Consider the following 22,885-nt stretch of genomic DNA (forward strand, 5'->3'; position numbering starts at 1 on the left):
CCGGCAGTGATACCTTGGGTATCATTATCGATCTGATCCTTTAGCTTGTAGTGATAACCCCCTTCATTGCCGGTCCACCTAACCAGCAGTGATAGTTTGCCCGTTGTCTACTGCCGGCTCCAAAATCAGCAGTGAAGAGGGTTTTGGAGCTAGAAGTGAAGGGAGTTTATGTAGGAATGTATTACGGAGAAACGCTACTATACAGTCAGATGACAATACATTGAACAATAAATTGTATTCTGTGACGGATGGACTTCGACATTCAATTTAGATCAACTGCAAAATCCTGATGAACGAACCATTCCCAATGTACATGTACCTCTAATATATACATAAAATCGCCGATCATATAGTAAATGGCTTTGTAGGGCACGTACCTTTCTGACATGAGGTAAGACATGTCAAGAAATCGCTGTATTTCATTTTCTGTGGATTTAATCCTTGTATATATTCATCAATGTTCTCAACGTCATCTGTCTGTTAACCCTAGGACATACTTCACCAATCTATGAAGTCAATCCCTCGCCAAAAAGTAAAAGTAAAAATAAAATACGAGTTCAATAAATTTGAATAGTAACAAAGTTGTATTGTTATGAACAAATCAAAATCATAATCTACGTACGTGTTTTTCGACTATAGGGGGTGGCATTTGTTGTCAAGTGTTACTAAGGGGCTAACGGCCTAAGTCTTCGTGTGCCTATAAATATGCTTTGGCAATGCACCACACTGCAGTAGCAGTCCTCAAATCATAATTGTTAAAGGTGCGAGCACCTTTGAGACACACGTACACATTTGGTTGAGAGATGGCTCCTGCAGCTTCTAGCAGGCACCGCTCGCGTCCTTTCCCTTCCTTGCTGATCTTGACCCTTGCACTGACCCTGTTCGCTACAGTAACCACCAAAGCTCAGCTGTCAGAGAACTACTACGACGCCTCCTGCCCCGCCGCCCTTCTCACCATCAGGACTGCCGTGGCGGCGGCGGTGCTGCTCGATCGCCGGATGGGGGCCTCCCTCCTTCGGCTCCACTTCCACGACTGCTTTGTGCAGGCATGTCTCTTGATCATCTCTTGGCTCTTCTCTGAATAACATACTCATTTCATTTGAAAAAATAACTGTCGATAGTTAACTATTTTAAACTTTAGATTGATATTATTTTTTATATATTAAGTTCAGTTACTTGAAAATTACTTAGATAGAATTGTATCGAAAAGTATTTTTATAATAATATATTTTTACTATATTTTATTAATATATTAAAAATGTAGTCAACTTACTTTTGCTATCATATTGGTGTCTAAATTATACTTATTTCGGAATAGGGAGAGTATATACATTGCTGAATTCTTAAATAGTATCTTCCGTAATATTTTCTTTCTTTTATGTAATTAATGAAGTTATGATAATTGATCTACGTGTACGCGTGCATGGATACCAGGGCTGCGACGCGTCGGTGCTGCTCGATGACACGGGGAGCTTCACCGGAGAGAAAGGGGCGGGGCCGAATGCGGGGTCGCTGCGCGGCTTCGAGGTCATCGACAACATCAAGATGCTGCTGGAGTTGTTGTGCCCGCAGACCGTCTCCTGCGCCGACATCCTCGCCGTCGCCGCACGTGACTCCGTCGGACAAGTAAGCCAGTCGCTATCCACCTGCTCTACACACAATATCGTCGATCGATCAACTGTGCCTGAAGGAAAACCTCGCCTAAATTGATTTACATTTCACTGCAGTGTTAGTAGATAAAAATGAATCTGGCAGTTAGTAGATAAATTGATTTACATTTTACTTGCACACAAGTGAGAAAAGATGAAAATGAATCTGGCAGCAGCCTATAGTAATGGAACTGAATAATGGTTCCGGTTTCGAAGTCGAACGGAGTGTTTAACTAGCGAACTACCTATGCCTTGCTTATCTAACTCTCACAATATTTTTTACACACTTGGCTAAGCTTATGGCTGTCAGCTCTCGGGTCGTTGCCCACGCAAATTCACGTGCTACCGCTTTAGCCACATGTCGTAATCATAATAATCAAACTGGTAGTCAATAGCCTTATCTTTGCCGGTTCAGTCAAAACCAGTACTCATGCGATTATCACTATCGATTCGTAAGGAAATCAGTATTAGTGTCGGTTTTAAAATATAATTAGCACAGATAAGTTATTATATTAGTGTCGGTTTTTAATTTGAATTGGCACTTATATGTGAATCGGAACCAAATTTTTTATAGAATCGGTTTCGGGCTCACCTCATGTCCGCTCACGCTTATCTCTTCAACTTATCTCATAGCTCACACCGTGTTCGATCCCCTCATCTCTCCCTCACCTCCTCTCTCTCTCCACATTACCTATTTCCTCACCGCCATCCTCCACCTCCTCCGCTACCAGTCTCCTTCTCCTCCCCCACCAGCCTCTTTCTCCCTCATCCCCTCACCGGCCTCCTCCTCCTCCCAGCCTCGCCCACCAGTGCAACTCCGCCCCTTGCGAGATCCATAGCGGGATATGACAGATCTGGCTATGGACCTCGCTAGGGTTGGAGATCCACACACCAATATAGCGGCAGGGAACAAGAGGCCAGTCTGAGGTGGACGAGGTTGGCACCCGAGCTGGGTCGTCGATGGCGCTAGCATTGGACAGCGTGATGGAGCAGATCTGGTGGAGCACGGTGATGCCAGTGTTAATGTGTGCGGGCAGCGCGATTGGCTTTTGTTACACTTGCTATGGGAACTTGCTTGGCTTGGTTTTGTTTTGATTTTTGGGCTGCAATGTTATGTGGAGCACGGTGTATGTGATGGGTTTGAGCTTGATGTATGTGGTGGTAGTAGTGGCGGCGAGGGCAGTGGCAGTGGCAGAGAAGTGGATTTGAGCTCAGCTGGCAAGGAAAGAGAGGGCACGAGGAGGCACATAGGAGGTTAGTGAGGAAGAAGGGGAGCTCGGCGGTCGTGGAAGTGGCAGTGGTGGAGCCATGAGGGGAGTGGCGGAGGGAGCGACATCCGAGCTGGCTCGATTACGAGTCGGCTCGGATGCCACTCCCGCCACCACCAATTTCCTCTTTTTTATTGTCTAGAAATAGAAATAGTGTCGGGTGGGTAACTGACACTGATAGTAGCCAACTATCAGTATCGAGTGAAGAGTTTCGGTTAAAAAACTGGTGGTGAAGCTATTTTTCAACCGGCACTGATAAGTCTTTTTGTAGTAGTGATAGTTTTTATTCCAGTCTCTGCACAGCATGGTACATAGGGCTAGACAACACCAAAAAGATGCGTCCGGAAGAAATGCAAAACAATCACCGTCTGAGAACCCGACAAAGTAGGTATGAAAGGGAATTAAAAAAGGACCAAGCCATGTCTAAAAAATTAGAGACAAATCCTATTATTGAATTGCCACCCAGGGTTGGCATAAACCTCCGTAACATTAGTTTTCAGACGTCAGCACATGTCTTCAATGATAGGACAATCCTCCTCCCTCTGTAGCAGAGACCAAAATCGAAACCAATGTCTTCCTCTGAAGATAACTTGCATAGCAGAAGAAACTCGTGCCTTGTCAAACACCACATCATTACGACTCGACCATAAGGCCCAACAAAGAGTGCTTGCCCCAACCAATTTCCAAACATAAGTTTATGGTTAATCCCCTCAAGCCAATTTCCAAACATACAATAAATACTTTAAGGAGGATTAATACCACTAGAAATATGTACCACATACTAAATAAACATAGCAAAATGACAATCAAAGAATAAATGTTGTATTGTTTCATCCATACTGCAAAAACAACATTTGGTATTATCATTTTATTGTCTCTTTGCTAGATTATCCTTGGTTAAGGTTACTCTGTTGTACAGAAACCATATGAAAATTTTGATTTTTAGAGGAATCTTAAGTTCCCATAAGTAGCAATTAGTTGGAATTATCAGGCCATTAATCAATGCTCTATGCATCGAATGGACAGAAAATTTACCATGCTGATGTAAAGACCATCAAAAGGTATTTTGGCCATCGGTTAAATGAATGGAAGCTAATCTTAGGACCAAGTCATTCCATGTAACTAACTTAACACCAACTAAAGCTCTATGGAAGGAAATTTGAAGAGGTGCAAAACCTAAAACCTCCTCTACAGTTGCATGCTTTCTATATACAATATTATATAAAGAAGGATATTGTTGACTCAACTTAGTTTGTCCTAACCAAATGTCTTCTCAGAATCTTATTTGAGAACCATTATTCAAAGTAAAAGAGCCAAGTCTCCGAAATTTATGCTTAACCTTCATAAGTCCAGACCAAAACTGAGAGTCACCTGGTTTATATTTTCACTTGTGCAAGTTTTTTGTTTCTCAAATATTTATTTCGAAGCAGTTGTTGCCAAACTCCATGCACATTAATTAGTTTGTATAGCCACTTGCTAAGTGAGCACTTATTCTGTAATTCTAGATTCAGTATACCCATGCCACCCTAATCGTTAGGACTGCATAGAATGCTCCACTTGGTAAGTCTATACTTTTTCTTATGCCCATCACCTTGCCAAAAAAACGAGAGCGATAGTAATCCAATTTTCTAAGAATTTCTTTGGGCATCTTGAAAAAAGAGAGCATGAACATGGCTAAACTACTAAGGACAGAATTAATAAGAACAAGTCTGCCCCCAAAAGATAGAAGTTTGCCCTTCCAACAACTTAGTTTCATTTGAAATCTCTCTTCAACTGCATGCCAATCCTTATTTAATAATTAACTTCTTGTGATGCATTGGAATACCTAGGTATCTAAATGGCAAAGTACCCCTTCCACAATAAAAAATCTACGAATATGAGTTTGCCAAATCCTGAGCTTTACCATAACAAAATAATTCACTCTTATGGAAATTTATTTTCAACCTAGACAGTTGCTCAAATGCACAAAGCAAGAGCTTCATATTCTTGATTTGTTCTAATTATGATCCATAAAAAGAAATGTATCATCGGCATATTATAAGATTGACAAACCATCATCAACTAAATGAGGGACAAATCCTTTAAATTGTCCATCATCTTTGGCCCATTGGATAAGGATGGCCAGCATATATGCAGCAACATGAAATAAAATAGGGGATACAGGACCTCCATCCAATCACACCACATGAGAGAAAAACATTTCATCCTAAGGGTCTGCTGCAAAAAGGACCAATTTACCTTATCATACGCCTTCTCAAAATCCAACTTTAAAATTACCCCATCTATGTTTTTCCTATGCCTCTCATGAATCGATTCATGTAAAACTATGACCCCCTCCATAATATAACGTTTTGGCATAAAAGCAGATTGAGTTAGTCTGATCACATTTCGAGCTACTACAGATATTCTATTGGTAAAAACTTTAGTGAAGACCTTAAAACTCACGTTTAACAAACAAACAAATAGACATATACTGTTGAATTTGAATAGCTTCAGCTTTTTTTAGGTATTAAAGTAATGATCCTAAAAATTAAACGGTAAAGAGGCAACCTCTTATTATGGAAGTCATTAAACAAACTCATTAAGTCATTCTTAATGATTTCCTAGAAAGTCTTATAGAACTCAGCTAGGAAACCATCAGGGCCAAATGATTTGTGTAATTCCATTTGAAACATCACCTCTTTAACCTCCTTTTCTGAGAAACATGCCATTAACAACTCATTTTTAGTATTGGAAACTTGAGGAATATCATTCCGATGAGATTCATCCATTGAAAAATGAATCTCCTTAGGTGGCCCAAAAAGGCCTTTATAATATTTAGTGATATATCTTTTAAGGTTGTCATTACCCTCTATTACACCATGCTCTTGTTCCAATTTAAAAATATGTGTCTAACGACGTCTCCCATTAGCAACCAAATGAAAAAATTTAGTATTATCACCACCCACGAGCAGATTAGTTTTTTTGGAATGTTGGAACAATTTAATCTCTTCTTCCCTTAGCAACTTGGTTAACCAATCTTTAAGATGATGCTTTCAATCTAATTCATGAGATTGTAAAAACTGAAACTCCGCTTTTTTTTTATCTAAGTCATCTAACAAGGATAACAACTCTTTCTCCTCTTTCCTAAAAGCACCTAAATAATCAATTGCCCAACCTCTCAGATGTTGCCTTAGCTTCCTAATCTTAGCCTACCATTTTTCTAATGGCGAATCTCCACTAGTTTCATTTCTACATACACTAGCCATCATGTCGTAAAAACCCTCAATTGTAAGCTAACTTAATTCAAATCTGAACAACGGTTGGTTTGTACTAGGAGATCTCCTACCCATACTAACTAACAAAGGTATATGATCTGAAATGCCTCTAGATATAGCTTGCACTGCAGACAAAGGAAAATGTTGTTCCTAGTTAGTACTCATCAAAATACGATCAAGCTTTTCGAAGGTAGGAATAACATTAGGATTTGCCAAAGTGAATTGGCGACACATTAAATCTAACTCTCTCAAATTCAAACCCTTAAGAAAGGGTATCGATTATCAAACTTGTCGTTATTATTTTCTTTGGGACTCCCAATGATATTAAAATCACCTCCAACTAGAAGAGGTAAATGTTCCATACTACAAGAATGCACCAATTCAGACAAAAAGCTCTCCTTGTATTATGGCTGTGCGGCACCATAGACCGCAATCAAAACCCATCGAAAGCCATCATCTTTATTCCTTAGCATAAATTTGATATAAAAACTCCCTTCTACAACACTCCCTATATCAAAAAATTCTAAATTAACATCAAGCAAAATACCGCAGGAGTGACCATGAGGCTCTGACCAATACCAAAAGAACTGTCTACCACCACAAAAAGAATCAAGGTAGTTATCTGAGTACTGCTTCCTATGAGTTTCAAAAACAGCAATAAAATCTAAACTCTCTTCTTTAGAAGTTTCAGATAAAAATCAATATTTAGCCAAGTCTCGAAGACCTCTGCTATTCCAAAAAACAGAGTCTTCATCCACCGAGTTAACCCATTGCTTGCTGCGTCTAGCCAGAGTTGCACCCGACCCCCGATGAGCAGGCTTAACAGGAGCGGACTTTCCCCTGTGTGACCTTTCTCCTGAAACTAATCTTGGATGTCCTAGCTCTGACTTAGCTACACCATCGCTCGACCGAGCATCTAAGACCGCAGCCACCTCCAGAGCCTCGCCAGCCAACACAGACAAGCAAGCTGACTTGTGGGCCACAGTCTCCTACTAAAGAACAGCACACCCATAAGCATGCTGGAGAGCTACCTCCCCTGCTCCCTGTCGGCATGCAGTCGGCCCCTCCGCTGGTAGCCCTTCAGACAACCCGAACAGCAGCAGCTCGCCTCCACTCTCATAGCCTTCATGGCCCATAGCTTAAGACTCCACCTCGGTAGTCACCAGCCCCCCAGCTACCCCCATGCTTGGAGATTCATCCATACCTACTTTTTCCTACAACACAATATCATTATGAAAAGACCAATCCACCTCCATTGCCTCCTCTTCGACCTGCTAATCTTAAAGAATATCTTCAACCACTAAACAATCCTCCTCTTCCTCCAAAACCATATCTGCACATTCTATCAGCATCTTGCCAATCGCTAAGTCTAAGATTTTTTCCACCATACCATGAAGTTTGGAATGTGACACCAAACCCTCATGTGTCATTGTCATATTCTGTGCCTAAGGCTCCTGAACACCAGAGGCAGAATCTTTAGCAAAAGCACTAATTCCTTCATATTCCTCTCCCCATTCTTGGCTCTCTTGTAATCTCTGGATTTTTTTCCTCGGGTTCCAATCTTGATCATTACCATCCTCTTCTTGACCATTGTCATCCATATCCTTCTAAACTAGAACATTGACCATAGTTTATTGTTCAACTATGAACTTTGACTCAAAATATCGATCACCGATAACCACATCCATCTGATTTGAAATTAAGGCCAGATTAAGAACAACGACAAAGAAACAACCAAAAGTACCACGCTTCATAGTCTTCATATCCACCTTCTGTGTAGCCCCAAACATTGAGCCTATAGCCCAAAGAATTTGGTACATACGCAACTTTTTAGGAAGACGTTTAACTCAAATCCAAACTTTTTGCATAGGCATATGACACTGGACATCCTCATATTCTTTAAATGTCAACTAAACACCAAGCTCTTTAATCACCTCACTACCATAAGCCATTGGACGCTGCAGCTCAGCTTGGGATGGGAAGGGACTACAAATGAGTTATTGTCCAATTCTTCCACCTCCCAATCCCAATTTTTTAGTACTAATTTGTGTAGGTGGCCCGTCAGCTGTTCAATAGAGATAGAACCCCCAACTACTTTGACCAAAGCCATTGACTGATCCGATGACTCATCCGATAGGGGAGCAAACAGAATATGATAGGAAATAAGCTCTTCCACCGCATATCCCACCGAGTGTGCCACCGGGTAAGGGTCTTTAAGCACTGGACACTTATAAGCTACACGCTCATCACTATCACAAATATCACAACATAACACCTCTTTACATGAAGAAGTGGCATGACCTTTAGTTGCACAACACCAACAATACTTCTTCTTTACCTTGGTTTTTGAAGATCCATCCTCTATTTCACCTTGAATTGCCGCATTCCTGGACCACGAGCCAAGACGAAGAACCACAGGAGAATTTGAAATCTTCTGCAGTACCTCTTGTATCTCTACCCTCGAGATAGATACAACCACAGGAGCCTTATCTCCTACCACAATAACCGGCCCAACAGTCACCAAAACGGCTTGAGGAGTTGGAAGATTCACAAAACTCGATGAAACTGGAGCCAGTTGTGCCGCCTGAGTTGCTGTAGCAGAACTGCTAGGCGCAAGATGCCCTTGCGCACTCTCCTACAATGCTGGCAGAGACCGTGGTGGGTGCCCTTGTGCCGAAACTGCAGCTGTAGCCTAAAGAGAGGGCACCGGCCCTGCTGGCATTGCCGTAGCAGAACTAAAGTAGAAGAAGCAGGGGGTGGCGCAGCCATGTTCGGCGAAAGGCCTTGGTTTGCATAGCCAATGTACTGCTAGCCCTGGCCCTAATACTGCACACCACCATCTCGTCTAGGAGCGAAGCCCCGGTGCCCATGACCGCGAGGGAGTCTGGCAACGACCACGGCTGTGTCTGGGTCCAAATCAGTCGTACCCAGGGTTGAAACCTTGCCCAGCGAAGAACCCTAGATGACCACCATAATCATCCCTGCCTCCAAAGTCATCACCACCATCGTATCAATGGGTGTAATTACCAAAACCAACTTGATTGTAACTGTAGGCATCACCACCATTATTACAACCACCACCATTGTTGAAGAAACCACTTGCACTATTTAAGTTGAAACCTCTGCCACCAAAACCTTCCTGGGCGCTAGAACCTCGACCTCCATGCGGACCTCCTCCATGACCAGCGCCTCCTACCCCTTGGTTAACCCTGGTCTCCATCCCACTGCGTACCCTGTCAGCGTAGGATGGCCAAGATTGAGAACCCACCGCCACTACCTTCAGGGTAGACACACCTCCTAAAACCCTAGTGAACCGAGGAAAACGATCAGTACGAGAAAAAACTAACCCAACGCAGACGTAAACTGGAAGGGCTGACCAAAACTGACAGCACTAAACTGGTGCGATCAATGGCCGAAGATCTCGATCTTGACTTTGGGTCAAAATTCAAAATTTGAACTCCATCTTCCACCCTCGGCACTTGAAGCCCTTGGGACGGAAAGCCACAAACTCCCTACTGGCATGACTACAATGTACCCACAGGAGATCGACGATCAACCACTGCTACATCCCCTAGGGTTAAAGGTTACAGACGATGCTAAGGTGGTAGAGGTCCTTTCCATGGTGCTAACTTTGATTGTGATGCTCATCCACTACCGCAACAATTTTCTTTGCAAGAGCGATAGATTGACTATTTCTAGCGATGCTATGGTACTTGCAAATGCACACATGTCAGGGCTATCTAGAGAAGCTTCTGCCTGCAAAACCTCTTCTACTGTAAAGGCTGTCCCCAGAGCAAAACGTAGAAAACTCTTAGGAGAAAGAGACTGGGCGTCTGCTCCCGGAACCTCCTCATCTAAATCAAAGTCCTCGGATTAAGCCCAGAAGCGCAATCTGGATCCACTGGCTCTCTGGTCATGCAGAGGATCAGGATTACAATTGCGTGCATAGTCAGTAGATACCAGAGTCCAACAATTAGACTCTTCTCCAATTTTAGGACAAAGCAGCAATGCCGGAGACCAACCATGGTCCTTGATGTCCACCTTCAATCCTTGAGACCGGAGAAGTTGCTTCTGTGGATCCGACGAAACCAAGGGTTTCAACTTGGCCTGCATAAACTCCGAAAATTATCCAAATCTTCTCTATGTTTCTGTCTCCACTCCTCATCTCTCTCTAGATGATCTTCCACCTCTTCCTTCGACACCACTTGCTTTCTCCCATCAGCGTCAGATAGAGCTACGCCTGGGCCACCGTGGAGGGGCGTGACCAGGCTGGGGAGGGGATAATGTAGACCGACCTCTTCAGTATAGTTCTTGTAATAGCAATCCTCTTCATCAAGGTCTATATAAGATAATATTTTCTAGTCACGATGGTGCTGGACTTGCTATTTCTTTGGCGTAAAATGATGGCAAGGACAAATTATTATTGAACAAACTTAATCAGTGGCGTACCAAAGATGAGGCAGTCACACTTGAGTCTCTAATCCTTCCTGTACTTGTCGTCGTACTCCATTTCGATCTGCATAAATAACAAATCTTGAGACTCTGAACTTATATTGGCCAATCAAACAATACAAATAGACTCCCACGAGATTCGATTTAGATCTAAATCTATGACACCACAGACACGGCACAAAGCTGCAGAGATCCCCATATCAAGCAATGTGATATCTGTATGGGATGCTAGTCTAGTTGTCAAGTAAAAGAAGAGGTTTTTCGTCCAAAAGAACCAGGAATGAAAAACAGAGTGGAGAGAATCTTTCAGCAAAAAGCACTTACTAGATTAGTCTCCGCGGGAATCAAAGAAGGCAATATGCTTGCATGCAACTGAAGAGATAAATGGAGGTTTTTGGTAGGAGTCAGGATTGATTGGACTGTAACAACGGGTCCGAAATTCAATACCAACAGAGAGGAAGAGCACCCATGTGCTCGGCGGCGGCGTCGGGTTGCCCACCCTACGAACTGGGCTACTTGTGCTGCGACCTAGAGCTCACCCGCAAGAGACCAAGCAGTCGGATTCAGCCATCCCCGAGCGTGGCAGCACCAGATCTTGCACCTCGTCATCCCTCTCCACTTCCTTCTCTTCTTCAGTCTCGGATTCCCCATGATTTGGCTTGAAGTCCATCTGTCAATATGCTCAAATTCCCACACGTAGCAAACACACCAACAAAAACTAACAAATTATTAGCAAATCACAGCGATTGGATAGATTGGATTATTACAGCACTCCGCAGCAAACAACTTCAACAGCATGCTTTCCATGATCAACAACCAGGTTGAGCTCAAGCTCCTGTGTTTGGCACGCTTGGCAGCGCCCGAGCAGGCCAACCAAGACACCAGGTGTGGGTGGGGGTTTCACGGGAGGCAACATGGTGGATGGGGAGAGGCGGCACCAACAAGGCGTGTGTGGGTGGGGATGGAGGACAGAGGTGGCTGAGGTGGGTAGGGAAGGATGACAAATAGATAAGGCAGTCTAGTTTTCTTCGGTTTTTTATTTTGCGGGATTTGTTTTTGGTTTTTTATTAGATAGGTGGGAGGGATGGTGTGACACACGAACAAACTCGTGTTTTATAATAGAATTTTTTCTCTACTTATCCACATATGAAAAAAATTAAAATACATGAGTAATTAGCGTAGAGGGAACGACTTGATAATGATGTATTCTTTGAAAGAAAAAATATTGCTAGTCATTTACTGGCGTGTTGGTTCAGCTCGGAGGCCCATACTGGACGGTTCTTCTGGGGAGGAGGGACAGCACCACGGCGAGCGCGTCCCTGGCCAACAGTGACCTCCCTGGCCCTAAATCCAACCTTAACAACCTCCTCAACACGTTCGCCAACAAGGGGCTAAGCAGCACCGACATGGTTGCCCTCTCAGGTATACATGCAACATCTACACATATTACACTTGAAAATTGAAATCCGATGATCACCTTTTTCATGATACAGCGCATGCACGTCTAAATTCATATAACTGGTTATGATGAAGGCATGTCCCATCTTAGATCTTGCTCAGACTGAAATGACAGGGCAGCAAAACATCTACTACAGCTAGACAGAGCACATGGCATGTCCCAGTAAAGAATAAACTAAAATGTCCAGACAATTGAAGTCAATAGGGCAACAAATTAGATCTTGCACTCATTCGAGACAGTGTGATCAGAAAATAGATGAGTAGTCAATAGTTATCAAGATTCACAGAAAGCTAGTACACTTACGCATGCAACTCTCAAGTCCTCAACTACACACGGCTACGTGCATGCATACTAGTTTGTCCTGTTCAGGTCTTAGCTGCTTCTTTTCGACCTCACGAGTGTCCATCATAGATCGTACCAAAGAAAACGGTACACATGGATGAATGCATGATGCATCATTATTCGTCCGCATGCGCCGAGTTCAACATGGTGATCGCTGGCTGCTGTATCTGTTCTACTCACAACCTCTTTGCTCGCAACCTGACAACATTTGGACGAGTCGTCGTCACCTACCTAGCTATGAGCTATAGCTACGTACGTGCACGATCGATCACGCGACTGCCCAACTACCAGCTGCTTCGCCCCACGCAATGATGCATAATGTCGTCCATCACTATCATTGCCTGACCACGAGCATTGCAGGAGCCCACACCGTCGGCCGGGCGCAGTGCAAGAACTGCCGGGCCCGGATCTACAACGACACCGACATCGACGCCTCGTTCGCGGCTTCTTTGCGGACCGGCTGTCCCCAGCAGGCTGGAGCCAACGATGGTGCCCTCGAGCCGCTCGACGCGTCCTCTCCTGATGCCTTCGACAACGGCTACTTCGGGAACCTGCTCTCCCAGCGTGGGCTGCTCCACTCCGACCAGGCGCTCTTCGACGTTGGCACGACGGACGATTTGGTCAGGACCTACGCGTCCAACAGTGACCAGTGGGGGAGCGACTTCGTGGCGGCGATGGTGAAGATGGGCAACATTAGCCCGCTCACGGGGACGGACAACGGCGAGATCAGGATGAACTGCCGAAGAGTGAACTAATTTGCTGACCATCAGCTTGCTTCATTGTGGATGGAATATTGAATGTACATCTCCCAAACGGCCAGAGAAGGACCGAAATGGTGTCATATATATACTAGTGATTATTTGTTTACAATATATATTATACTGCTGTTTATTTGTTTACAAATGTTTGTGCATAGATTACGAAGTCAAAATCAGTCTTGTTCAACAAACCTGCATTGTCTGCAGGATCAACTTAAATCTTGCAATCTATCCTTAAATCACCTATGTAATTGTCTCTGCCTTTTAGGATTTACCAATGTTAAATTTATTTTTCCAGAAGTCAGAATATAGATATTTTTATTTCTTTACATGTATACCGCAGAAAGGCTAATAATTGAAGGCACATCACTGTCGGTTTTTCAAAAACACATTTTGTGATAATCAAAGGAGTATTTTGTTGGTTCCAAACTATAACCAATATTCATAAAAAGTATTATTGTCGGTTCGAAAATTAATAGAAAGATCTCTGAAAATCCATAGCTTATTTATAAGAGTTGGAAAGAGACAATCTTTATATAAAAATTATAATTTTAGATAAGATCTACAACTTTAAAGTTGACAACTTTTTATTTGAAACTGTAAAGATTCTCAAATAGTTGTTAAAAGGTTCAGACAACCCATTTGGGATATGTAACTTATGGGGCTTCGCTCCGCTCGACTATTTTCATCGTGATCACGATGGGAGTCCCTAGCACTATGAAAAAGGATTAAAGTAGTACTAACATGGTAAAATAATAATATATACAATGCTTATGTCCTAGACAATGATTATCATGTTGGAAATATGAAATGCACTCATCGAAGGGTCTTCACTGACTTCCATGTGGACCAAATGGTATAAAAATATAGATTAGGCAAATGATCAATTCTAGCAATAGTACTAACGTAGTGACATGATAATATATGCAATGAATTAGTAGGTGTACGATGAAGCCGGTAAAAATAAGTGTCGGAAGGTATCGAGGTTTGAGATCAGTATAAGTAAGAGTATTTTATCTTGCACGTCATATTGTTTGTCACTATCAATGATCTGCTAGCACTTCGTAACTTTTCAGGTCAGAGCAAAAGAAAAGGTGAAGCTTGCCCTCATTGCTTAAATGACACATACAGTTTGAGGTTGAACAACTCAGAAAACAGTGTACATGCGGCATCGACGTTTTCTTCCCAAGAAGCACTCGTACCAAATATGGACAAGCAGTTCCATGGCACAAGGGAGAAAGCGTTACCTCCGAGGCATTTCAGCGGGGAAGATATCCACAATTAGGTTAAGAATATCAATGTTGTCCTTGGCAAGCGAAATCAATCCTCTAAGGATGATGAACAATTAGGAATGTGGAACAAGAAATCAATACTATTCGAGCTAGAGTATTGAGAAAAATTAGATGTTCGCCACTCTATTGAGAACATCTGCGAGAGTCTGATTGGTACATTGCTCCAAATGAAGGGAAAAGGAAATGATTATGAGAATGCACGAGCTGATCTTGAATAAATAGGCTTAAGGCCGGAGCTCCATGCATAAGATACGGATAAAGGAAAACACCTACCCCAGCAGCTATCACTCTATCCAGGAAGGAGAAAAAATAATTCTATGAGTTCTTGCACAGTGTGAAAGTTCCCTTCGGTTACTCGTCCAACATCACAAGACTTGTCTGGTGAGAAGAGCTGAAAAATGAATTTCGCCATGATGAAGTCCCATGATTGCCATGTGATGATGATGTCACTGCTTGCGGTAGCTATTAGGAACATCTTCCCAATAAAGATTCGTAAGGCTATCCTGAGCCTCTGCTTTTTCTTCGATCAATTGAACAAAAGGTGCTCGATCTAGACTCGCTGGAGGAGCTAGAAAGAAGACACTTTGAGACTCTATGTATTCTTGAGGTGTATTTTCCATCATTCTTTTTTGATATCATGGTACATCTCACTGCTCACCTTGTGAAGGAGATACACTACCTTAGCCCCATATTCCTGCATCACATGTTTCCATACAAGAGATACATGGGCGTTCTCAAGTTGTACGTTAGGAATCGAGCCTTTCCTGAGGGATGCATTGTGTAGGGTTACGCGACGGAGGAGACATTGGAGTGGTCTGTTAATTACATTGACCCAAATAACCCAATTGGCATACCTAAGTCTCGCCATGAGGGAAGGCTCGCAGGTGTGGGAGTTTTGGGGAAGATGGCAATAACTCCTAATCCGAATGTTTACGACCAAGCTCATTTCCTCGTGCTGCAACAAATGAGCGAAGTGTGCCTATATGTCGATGAGCACAAACAGATACTGCTTGAAGAGAATCCAAGACAGACCGAAGCTTGGGTTGCAAGGCAACATATGTGAAGGTTCACGACTTGGTTTCGAGATCGAATCAGACAATCGAGTACTCCTACAAGTGCTCTCATAAAAAAACTGGCATCGGGCCTATATTCACAATTATGACATATCAAGGGTATGATATACATGGATACACATTTTACACAGTTGCCCAAGATGAGAAAAGCATATACCAGAACAGTGGTATCCATATAGATGCTTATGACAACAACATGCAGAGAGGCATATACTACGGTCAAATGGAGGAGATCTGGGAGCTGAACTACCTGGGATTCAAGGTAGCCCTATTTCGGTGCCGTTGGGTATATGGGGCAAAAAGAGTCACTAATGACAAGTATGGGTTCACTAGCGTTGATCTCAAACATGTCGGATACAAGTCTGAACCCTTCGTACTCGCTAAAGATGTTCGCCAATTCTTTTATGTGACTGACACAACAAAAAAGAAATGCCATGTGGTTTTCGCTAGGAAAAGACGCATCGTTAGATTTGCAAACATCGTTGATAAGGAGGAGTTCAATCAATTCGATGAAATTCGCCCTATTGCTACTCCAGTCCTGCCACGCTTTTCACCGATCGAGGAAACTCCATACATCCACCCTGACCATAACGAAGGGATCCATGTCAAGAAAGTACGAAAACAGAGAATTTGAATTTCAGTGTCAAATTTGTAATATTAATGACAATTTTGAAATTTAGATTTCAAGTTATTTGAATCTAATGTCAAATTTGAATTTTAGGTTTAAAGTTATTTGAATTTCTAATATTAATGCAAAATTGGAATTTTAGGTTTCCAGTTATTTGAATTTGTAATATCAAAGCAAAGTTTGAATTTTAGGTTTCAAGTTATTAGAATTTGTAATATATAATAGGTGAAGGGTGATATTATTAACCCGTCACTTTTATAGTTAATAGGTGATGGGTAAATAACATTACTCGTCACCTATGACTTATGCGTACATTTCGAGTCGACATAAAAGGTGATGGGTGATATTGGTAACCCGTCACCTTTTATTTACAATAAGTGACGGGTGATAATCATAAGTGACGGGTTAGATTTATCACCTATCACCTATGACTTATTTGTATGTAACCCTATCAAGTCCTCGCGCGTGCTAGGTTTCGCCGTTGCTTAGCCCATCAGTGTCACTGCACCCTCCTCTGCTGCCCTCTCCGCCCTCCCCGTGCCACCCCCTCCTTCGCCCCTCCTCTGCCACCCCCTCCACCGCTGCCCCATCCTCCATCGCCCTCTCCACCCAACTGCGCCGCCCCCTCCTCCGACGCCTTCTCCGCCCTCCTCGTGTCGCTCGGCCTCCTCCTCCCTGGCCTCCTCCACCGGTGCCTCTGCAACTCTGGCTAGCCACCGCAAGAGGACATCGCCACCTGGATCTCCTCCCCGATGACCGTCGACCGCTGACCACACCGCGCGCTCCTCCCTACCAACCGCCGACCACACCGCACGCTCATCCCTGATAATACAGGTCAGCTTAAAATCGTATTGTTCTTCATGTCAAACCTGCATATATTTTGTTCTGTTAGCTTAAAATCGTATTGTCTCAATAGATGTATCAATGAACAAAGATTGTACAAAATTTAACATATCTTATTTTTGGGTTGACTTGAGAATGCTAATTTTGAACCTGCAAGATATTGTTCATTTTACATACAAAAAGGGTTCTAGTTAAATGAGTTAGACCAAACCAATAGTGACAGTTTTTCTAAACAAAATCTCCAATGCATATTGTTAACTTTGTCAGGATATTGTAGTCAGATCAGGTGCCTTTGCTTTAATTTGTATCTAAAAGTGTCACCCGTTAAATTTTTTGCGTACCTTATTCATACACTTCCGTAGATCCTGTCTTCTACGACACTCGTTTCCAATCTAAGATAGTAGACTATGTATATATGCTTGATTTCTACGTCTTTGAGATTTTTAGTATTTGCTTTAATTTGAATCGAGGACATATATGGATGATGTAAGAATATTCTTTAATTTATATCAAGAGCATGTAGGGAGTAATAATATGATTTAATTTATACTTATGGCATGTATTAATTAAGAAGCTTAATTTTCTATTAGCTATGCACATTGCCTTATGTAACAAAAATATGTAATACAAGAATATGAAATAATATACGAGATTTTATTAAGGCCATGTATTAAATATATGCATGTAGAATATGTAATAGAAGAATATTTTCTAGGAAAAAAAAATGATCAGTGCTAGTTCTAAGTAATAATTGGCACTGATACAGGTATCAATGCCTGTTTATACTTAGAACCAGCACTGATGCCTTATCTATATAGCCAGCACTTAGCCGCAAGCCTTGATCATTCCATTCACCCCAACGCCACCGCCTCCTCTATGATCTGCCGCGTGCCACTCCGATAGGCCAGTCCTCCTTCTAACGTCGCTACCTCCTCCATGCTCTGCCATGCGCCACACTGACGTGCCGCTGCCTCCTCCCGATGTGCCGCCCCATTACCTCCTCCCCGATACACCACCCGAAGCTGACCATCACCTCCTCCCGATGCGACCCCGATGCCAGCGGCCTCCCCAGTGACCTCCTCCACACAACCCCAATGCCAGACACCGACCGTAGCAACACACGGCTTTTTTCTTCCTCACGGCCAGTCGCTTGAGCCCCCCCCCCCTCCATCGATCACATACTCCGGTCATCCCCTGTCCAAACCAACCCTTGGTAGTTCTTGAATGTGATTTCTTCTATGGAACTTGGTAATTCTTGTTTTAGTTCGGATATTATCCTGCCATGATTGGGGAGTGTAGTTTTCTTAGCCTCAAGGAGTAAACTGTTGGGTTGGCTGACTATGGGGAAAGACCATCAAAGAGTATTTAGATAATTTTTGTGTATGGGGAACTACCTAGGGTTCCCTAGATGATAGCTTGTGAATTTTTTGCATATGCATCTTCAAGAATTTTAGGGTAGGAAGATTGACGGCAGTATTAGGGAGCACACAAAAAATTATCAATGTTTACTAACCTGAGAAATACATAAATTGTGCTAGAAGTTGATGATATACCCGGTGGTAGTGCTTTTGGCAGCTGTGCTCACTGATGTACTGATTTCATAGCATTGTTTAGTACAGTTCCTTCTCCATCTTCAGAGTTAGTTTTATGCATGAAAACTTGATCTTACAAGAAGCTAATCGTCAGGGTCCTGTTGTATGCATTTGAATCAGAGTTTGTTGGGTGAATGGTACTTTTCAAAGTGTTCATGTTCAAGGCATATTTGTCTTTAGGCTAGCGTATAAAGTAGTGATATGCCCTATAGGCAATCATAGAGATGATTGTATCATGTCTATATTTATGTATTTTTGAATAATATGTTATTCTAAGAATAACTATTATTTACATTGATCAGCAAGTATGTGACTTGCTTATGGAACTCTTTGTTTGTATCATGATGTTATTCTAAATTCATCCCTAGTCACATATCATTGTGATGATTCATAAGACCAGCACATGTATTAGTTTGATAATAATGTTTCACGGATCATAGGTATAGAGATACCAGGTCAATAATGTGGATATTTATGTTGGAGAACATGATGTTGGATAGACCTACCTTGAAATACTACTGGGATTCTTATTTATGATGCCATCAGTTGTTATCTCAGATGATGTACTTGCAGGATCCGTAGACCTAAGATCATCATTGATTTTCAGAATGTGTAGTGACATACATGGAGGCTGCCAAATGCTATTCCTTAACTTGATAGTCGTAAAGGTCATTTTCATGTTTGTTATGAAACATATAGTGGGGTGTGAGTGATCAAGATAGAATTTGCCCCTCCTTGATAATGAGAGAGATATCTTTGGCACCTTGAGGTAGTTAGATCGAGAAAGTGCATGGCCATGCCAATATGATTAAAGAGTTAATCATGATGAATCCACTACTTGATCGAGTAAATGGTCAATCTATCACAAGGGTGGCACGTATCTCGCCTTGAGCTTGACTGGTATCGTGTGGCGAAGGGATCGGTGCATGTGCATATCAAGATTCAGTCAATATGATCTTTGTGTATACTTGGGAATCAACCTGTCCGACTAGGGACCGCTATTGATTTCAGTTTGGAAAGGGTTTCTGAGTCGTAGCCATTTGTACATTAACCTAATGGGGCACACAATTAATGGGTTGGAACAAAACATATGAATTGGATTCGTATATGGGTTTGATTGGATTGTGATCAATAAGGTGTTAGAGTCTTAAAGGGCTCCAACGTAGGAGCCCATTAGTGAGCTCTATATAAGGAGAGGTGTGGAGTGGGGGCATGGGGAGGTGAGCCACTCCGAATACCTAGCCTCAACCTTCCACACGATTTTCCAAAACCCTAGCCACATGTGTGGTGCTAGCACATTGGCGCTCTGAGATCCTGCCCAGTACCTGTGGATACTATAGAGGCACTGCTGCTATTGTAGCACTGATATCCTTGGCATGAAGATTGTGACGCTTCTATTCAGCTGGTCAAGGACCTACTTGGCTAGTCGACATACATGCTCGCCTAGTCATGGAGCATGACACGACCACTCAGGGATGGTTGAGGACACGACAGATCTGCTCGAGGAACTGGTCGAGAAGCATGACCACCTACTCGGAGCTAGTCGAGGAGCTTGACCATTTGCACAGGGCCAGTCGTGGATCTGATTAAGAAGCTGCTCGAGGAGTTTGATGCGCACGATGTTAGATCAGTCTACTCCAACTTTTTCCACTTTGCTGCGCGTCAAGTGGTAATGATCTATGATCTCCTGCTTGCATGGTTTCCTGGGTGAATGCAGTAGAAAATTTTTGTTTTTAGGCTAGCGTAGCCAACCAGTTCCCTAACAGATGTGTCTCCATTCTATCTTGAGCTCATGCAATATACTTGTGTGCGCTATGTACCTTAGTGATGATTCCTGTTTTTAGTCTCTATTCCCTGAGATTCATTTTTTCTATTTCTAACAATCAGCTGAATCACACTAGTTTCTGCCACTGAAGAATTATCTTCACTTCACGACTTTGTCTACTTTAAGACATAGGTTTTATTTGTGTGAATATATTTTGGCACCCCTCTGTTACTGTAAATTATTACATACAAGTCATATTATCAGTTTTAGGAAAAAAGAAGAAAAATATTTCAGGAAGTACATACATGTCATATTTTGGTGCCCCTATGTTACTATATATTTTGGCTGCCCCATTATTTGTTCTATTCCTCCACTACAATAGATTTGTACTTGCAAATAACTTTCTCAGAGATATCGAATATTTTTCATATGAATATCTCACTGTTATGTCATTTTTGTCTTAATAAGGAAAAATTACAGTGAAGACCTAATTCCGGCCATGTTCATAGTGGCCTCTATGATAGTCTAACTGTTGAGGAGGTTCTGCTCTTTCCTATGTTAGACAAAGTTTCATGAACTTTTTTGAGAACACACAATTGCATAAAGCCAAAACTAAAACTTTTTGCTGTTTTGCACAAGCCATACTATTTCTACAAGAGCTTTCCATTTTGATTAATCATCCAGCTCTTATACTTTCCATTTTATGTTGCTTTCTTATTTCATAATTGTACAATGCAATTGAATCATACTATATAATGTATCTTCAAGTTCTTGTTAATGCATTTTGGAAATCATCTTTAGAAAATTATCATGGAAAAAATTCCCTTAACACACATTGGTTACGTTTTCCTCGTCCTTGCCTTGGCTTTTTCTTTTTTATACAGAAGTTTTAGGAAGAAATAAGAGAAATAACTCAGGAAGTACAAGGGGAGATCACAGCAAACACCAAAAAGAGGTTCGTGTGATATACTGATGGTGTTGTGTTCTCTAAGAGTAATGAATATTGAAACTCAGGAATCATCTCAAAATAGAGATACCAATAGCTGCACTTAGTGACAGCTGACAAGTGATATAGCACCGAAAATATTGGGATTTAGGATCGAATGTTCTTGGTAGAAGATAATACTATTACCATAAGTGTCCAAACTTTACAGATACTTTGAATAGCAGCCAAAATTAGTAGACGATAATTGTATTTACCATGGAGAGTATAGGATAGTTAGGTTTGTTATTTGTATTCATGTCATGTGTGACACAGAACAATTTAATATTTTGTTTGTAATCATGTTTATGGTGAAAGAATTGAGACTATCAGTGTGTTGTATGTTATCTTTTAAGATATATATTTCTATATCACATTCTTCTTTTTTCTTTCATGTATGGATGTGTTCAATATATGGATGTTGTAGCAACTCACGGGCACCTTACTAGTAAATACCCTATGTTTGTGTTGATGTATTCTTTCTCTTGATTGAATTATACTTTGTAGTTGCCATGATCATATTGGATCTCAAGAGATGCCTGGCTGCACATAGTAGCTATCTGCCTGATACTTGAATCAATGAAGATGATAATCTTGAGATCTGTTGTTACTCGTAAAATGTCAAAGAACTCCTGAACTCCATTTCAGAATTTTACATGTATTTAGAATTTTACATGTATTTAGAATTTTTCATGTATCTAGTGAATTTTACATGTATTTCAGTTAAGATGTTAACATGAATATATATTTGGCATGTAAATCATAAAATGTATTTTATAAATTTTATGTATTTACAATTTATGTAATTCAGGACTTCATATCATAAGAATTTCATGTTTTTAAAATTTTTATGTAGGAATGGCACGTCCAATATCCAACCGCCGCGCATGGCCCTGCTCCCCCCCCCCCCTCGATACACGGCCCTTCCTCGAATCTAAGTCCAACCTCAGTACAAGATGAGCCTGCAAATATGGAGGTGGACCGAACGGAAGCCGGTAACCTGAGTGTGTACCTCAACTTGGATCACACACCAAGCGTGGCTCTGGCATGCGAGGCTCGGACATGTCAACTTCGCATCTGTGAAGCTACTTGTTGACAAAGAAATGGCAGCAGACGTGTTGCTGATCACACACCTGAATCAGTGAAGCGTGGCTCTACCTGTTGCTGGCAAAGCACACGAGGCAACCATTCCTGGCAGTGGCTAAATTCAGGACAGAGAAACTACTCAAGCTGCTACATGCTGACCTTTGTGGGCCGATCACACCTTCGACTCTCGCCGGTAACAGATATTTCATGTTAATTGTTGATGACTATATTCGGTGGATGTGGGTGTATGTGATCAAGTTGAAGGACCAAGCGTACTCCATGTTCAGAAAATTCAAGTTGCAGATCGAAAACACGAGCAGGCAGTGGATCAAGACGTTGAGGATTGATCGCAGTGGAGAATTCCTCTCTGTCAAGTTCACCCGGCTATACGAGGATGCTGGGATTGAGCAACACCTCACTTCACCGTACACACCACAGC

The 22,885-nt window shown here is 42.0% G+C and overlaps 1 protein-coding gene and 1 long non-coding RNA gene across 2 annotated transcripts; one reads left to right on the forward strand and one right to left on the reverse strand.

Annotated features, from left to right (window-relative positions):
• The first annotated feature begins 741 nt into the window (after positions 1-741).
• Positions 742-13,502, forward strand: LOC133912755 (peroxidase 70-like). The gene is made up of 4 exons (XM_062355645.1): positions 742-1,046; positions 1,435-1,626; positions 11,883-12,048; positions 12,788-13,502. The coding sequence occupies exons 1-4, from the start codon at positions 804-806 to the stop codon at positions 13,180-13,182; spliced, it is 996 nt and encodes a 331-aa protein (XP_062211629.1). The 5' UTR covers positions 742-803; the 3' UTR covers positions 13,183-13,502.
• Positions 10,216-11,646, reverse strand: LOC133912756 (uncharacterized). Its single transcript, XR_009908894.1, has 3 exons — positions 11,074-11,646; positions 10,624-10,690; positions 10,216-10,513 (listed from the first exon to the last, which is right to left on the reverse strand). It is a non-coding gene; the product is annotated as an uncharacterized LOC133912756 (long non-coding RNA).
• Positions 13,503-22,885: the final 9,383 nt, after the last annotated feature.

Source organism: Phragmites australis, chromosome 3 (genome assembly GCF_958298935.1).
Source record: "Phragmites australis chromosome 3, lpPhrAust1.1, whole genome shotgun sequence".
Classification (NCBI taxonomy): Eukaryota; Viridiplantae; Streptophyta; class Magnoliopsida; order Poales; family Poaceae; genus Phragmites; species Phragmites australis.

Excerpts from the sequence above, each read along its gene's own strand:
- LOC133912755 (XM_062355645.1), top strand. The coding sequence starts at position 804 with ATGGCTCCTGCAGCTTCTAGCAGGCACCGCTCGCGTCCTTTCCCTTCC. Across the intron at positions 1,047-1,434 it reads TCCACGACTGCTTTGTGCAG|GGCTGCGACGCGTCGGTGCT; the intron begins GCATGTCTCTTG and ends CATGGATACCAG. Across the intron at positions 12,049-12,787 it reads CGACATGGTTGCCCTCTCAG|GAGCCCACACCGTCGGCCGG; the intron begins GTATACATGCAA and ends CGAGCATTGCAG.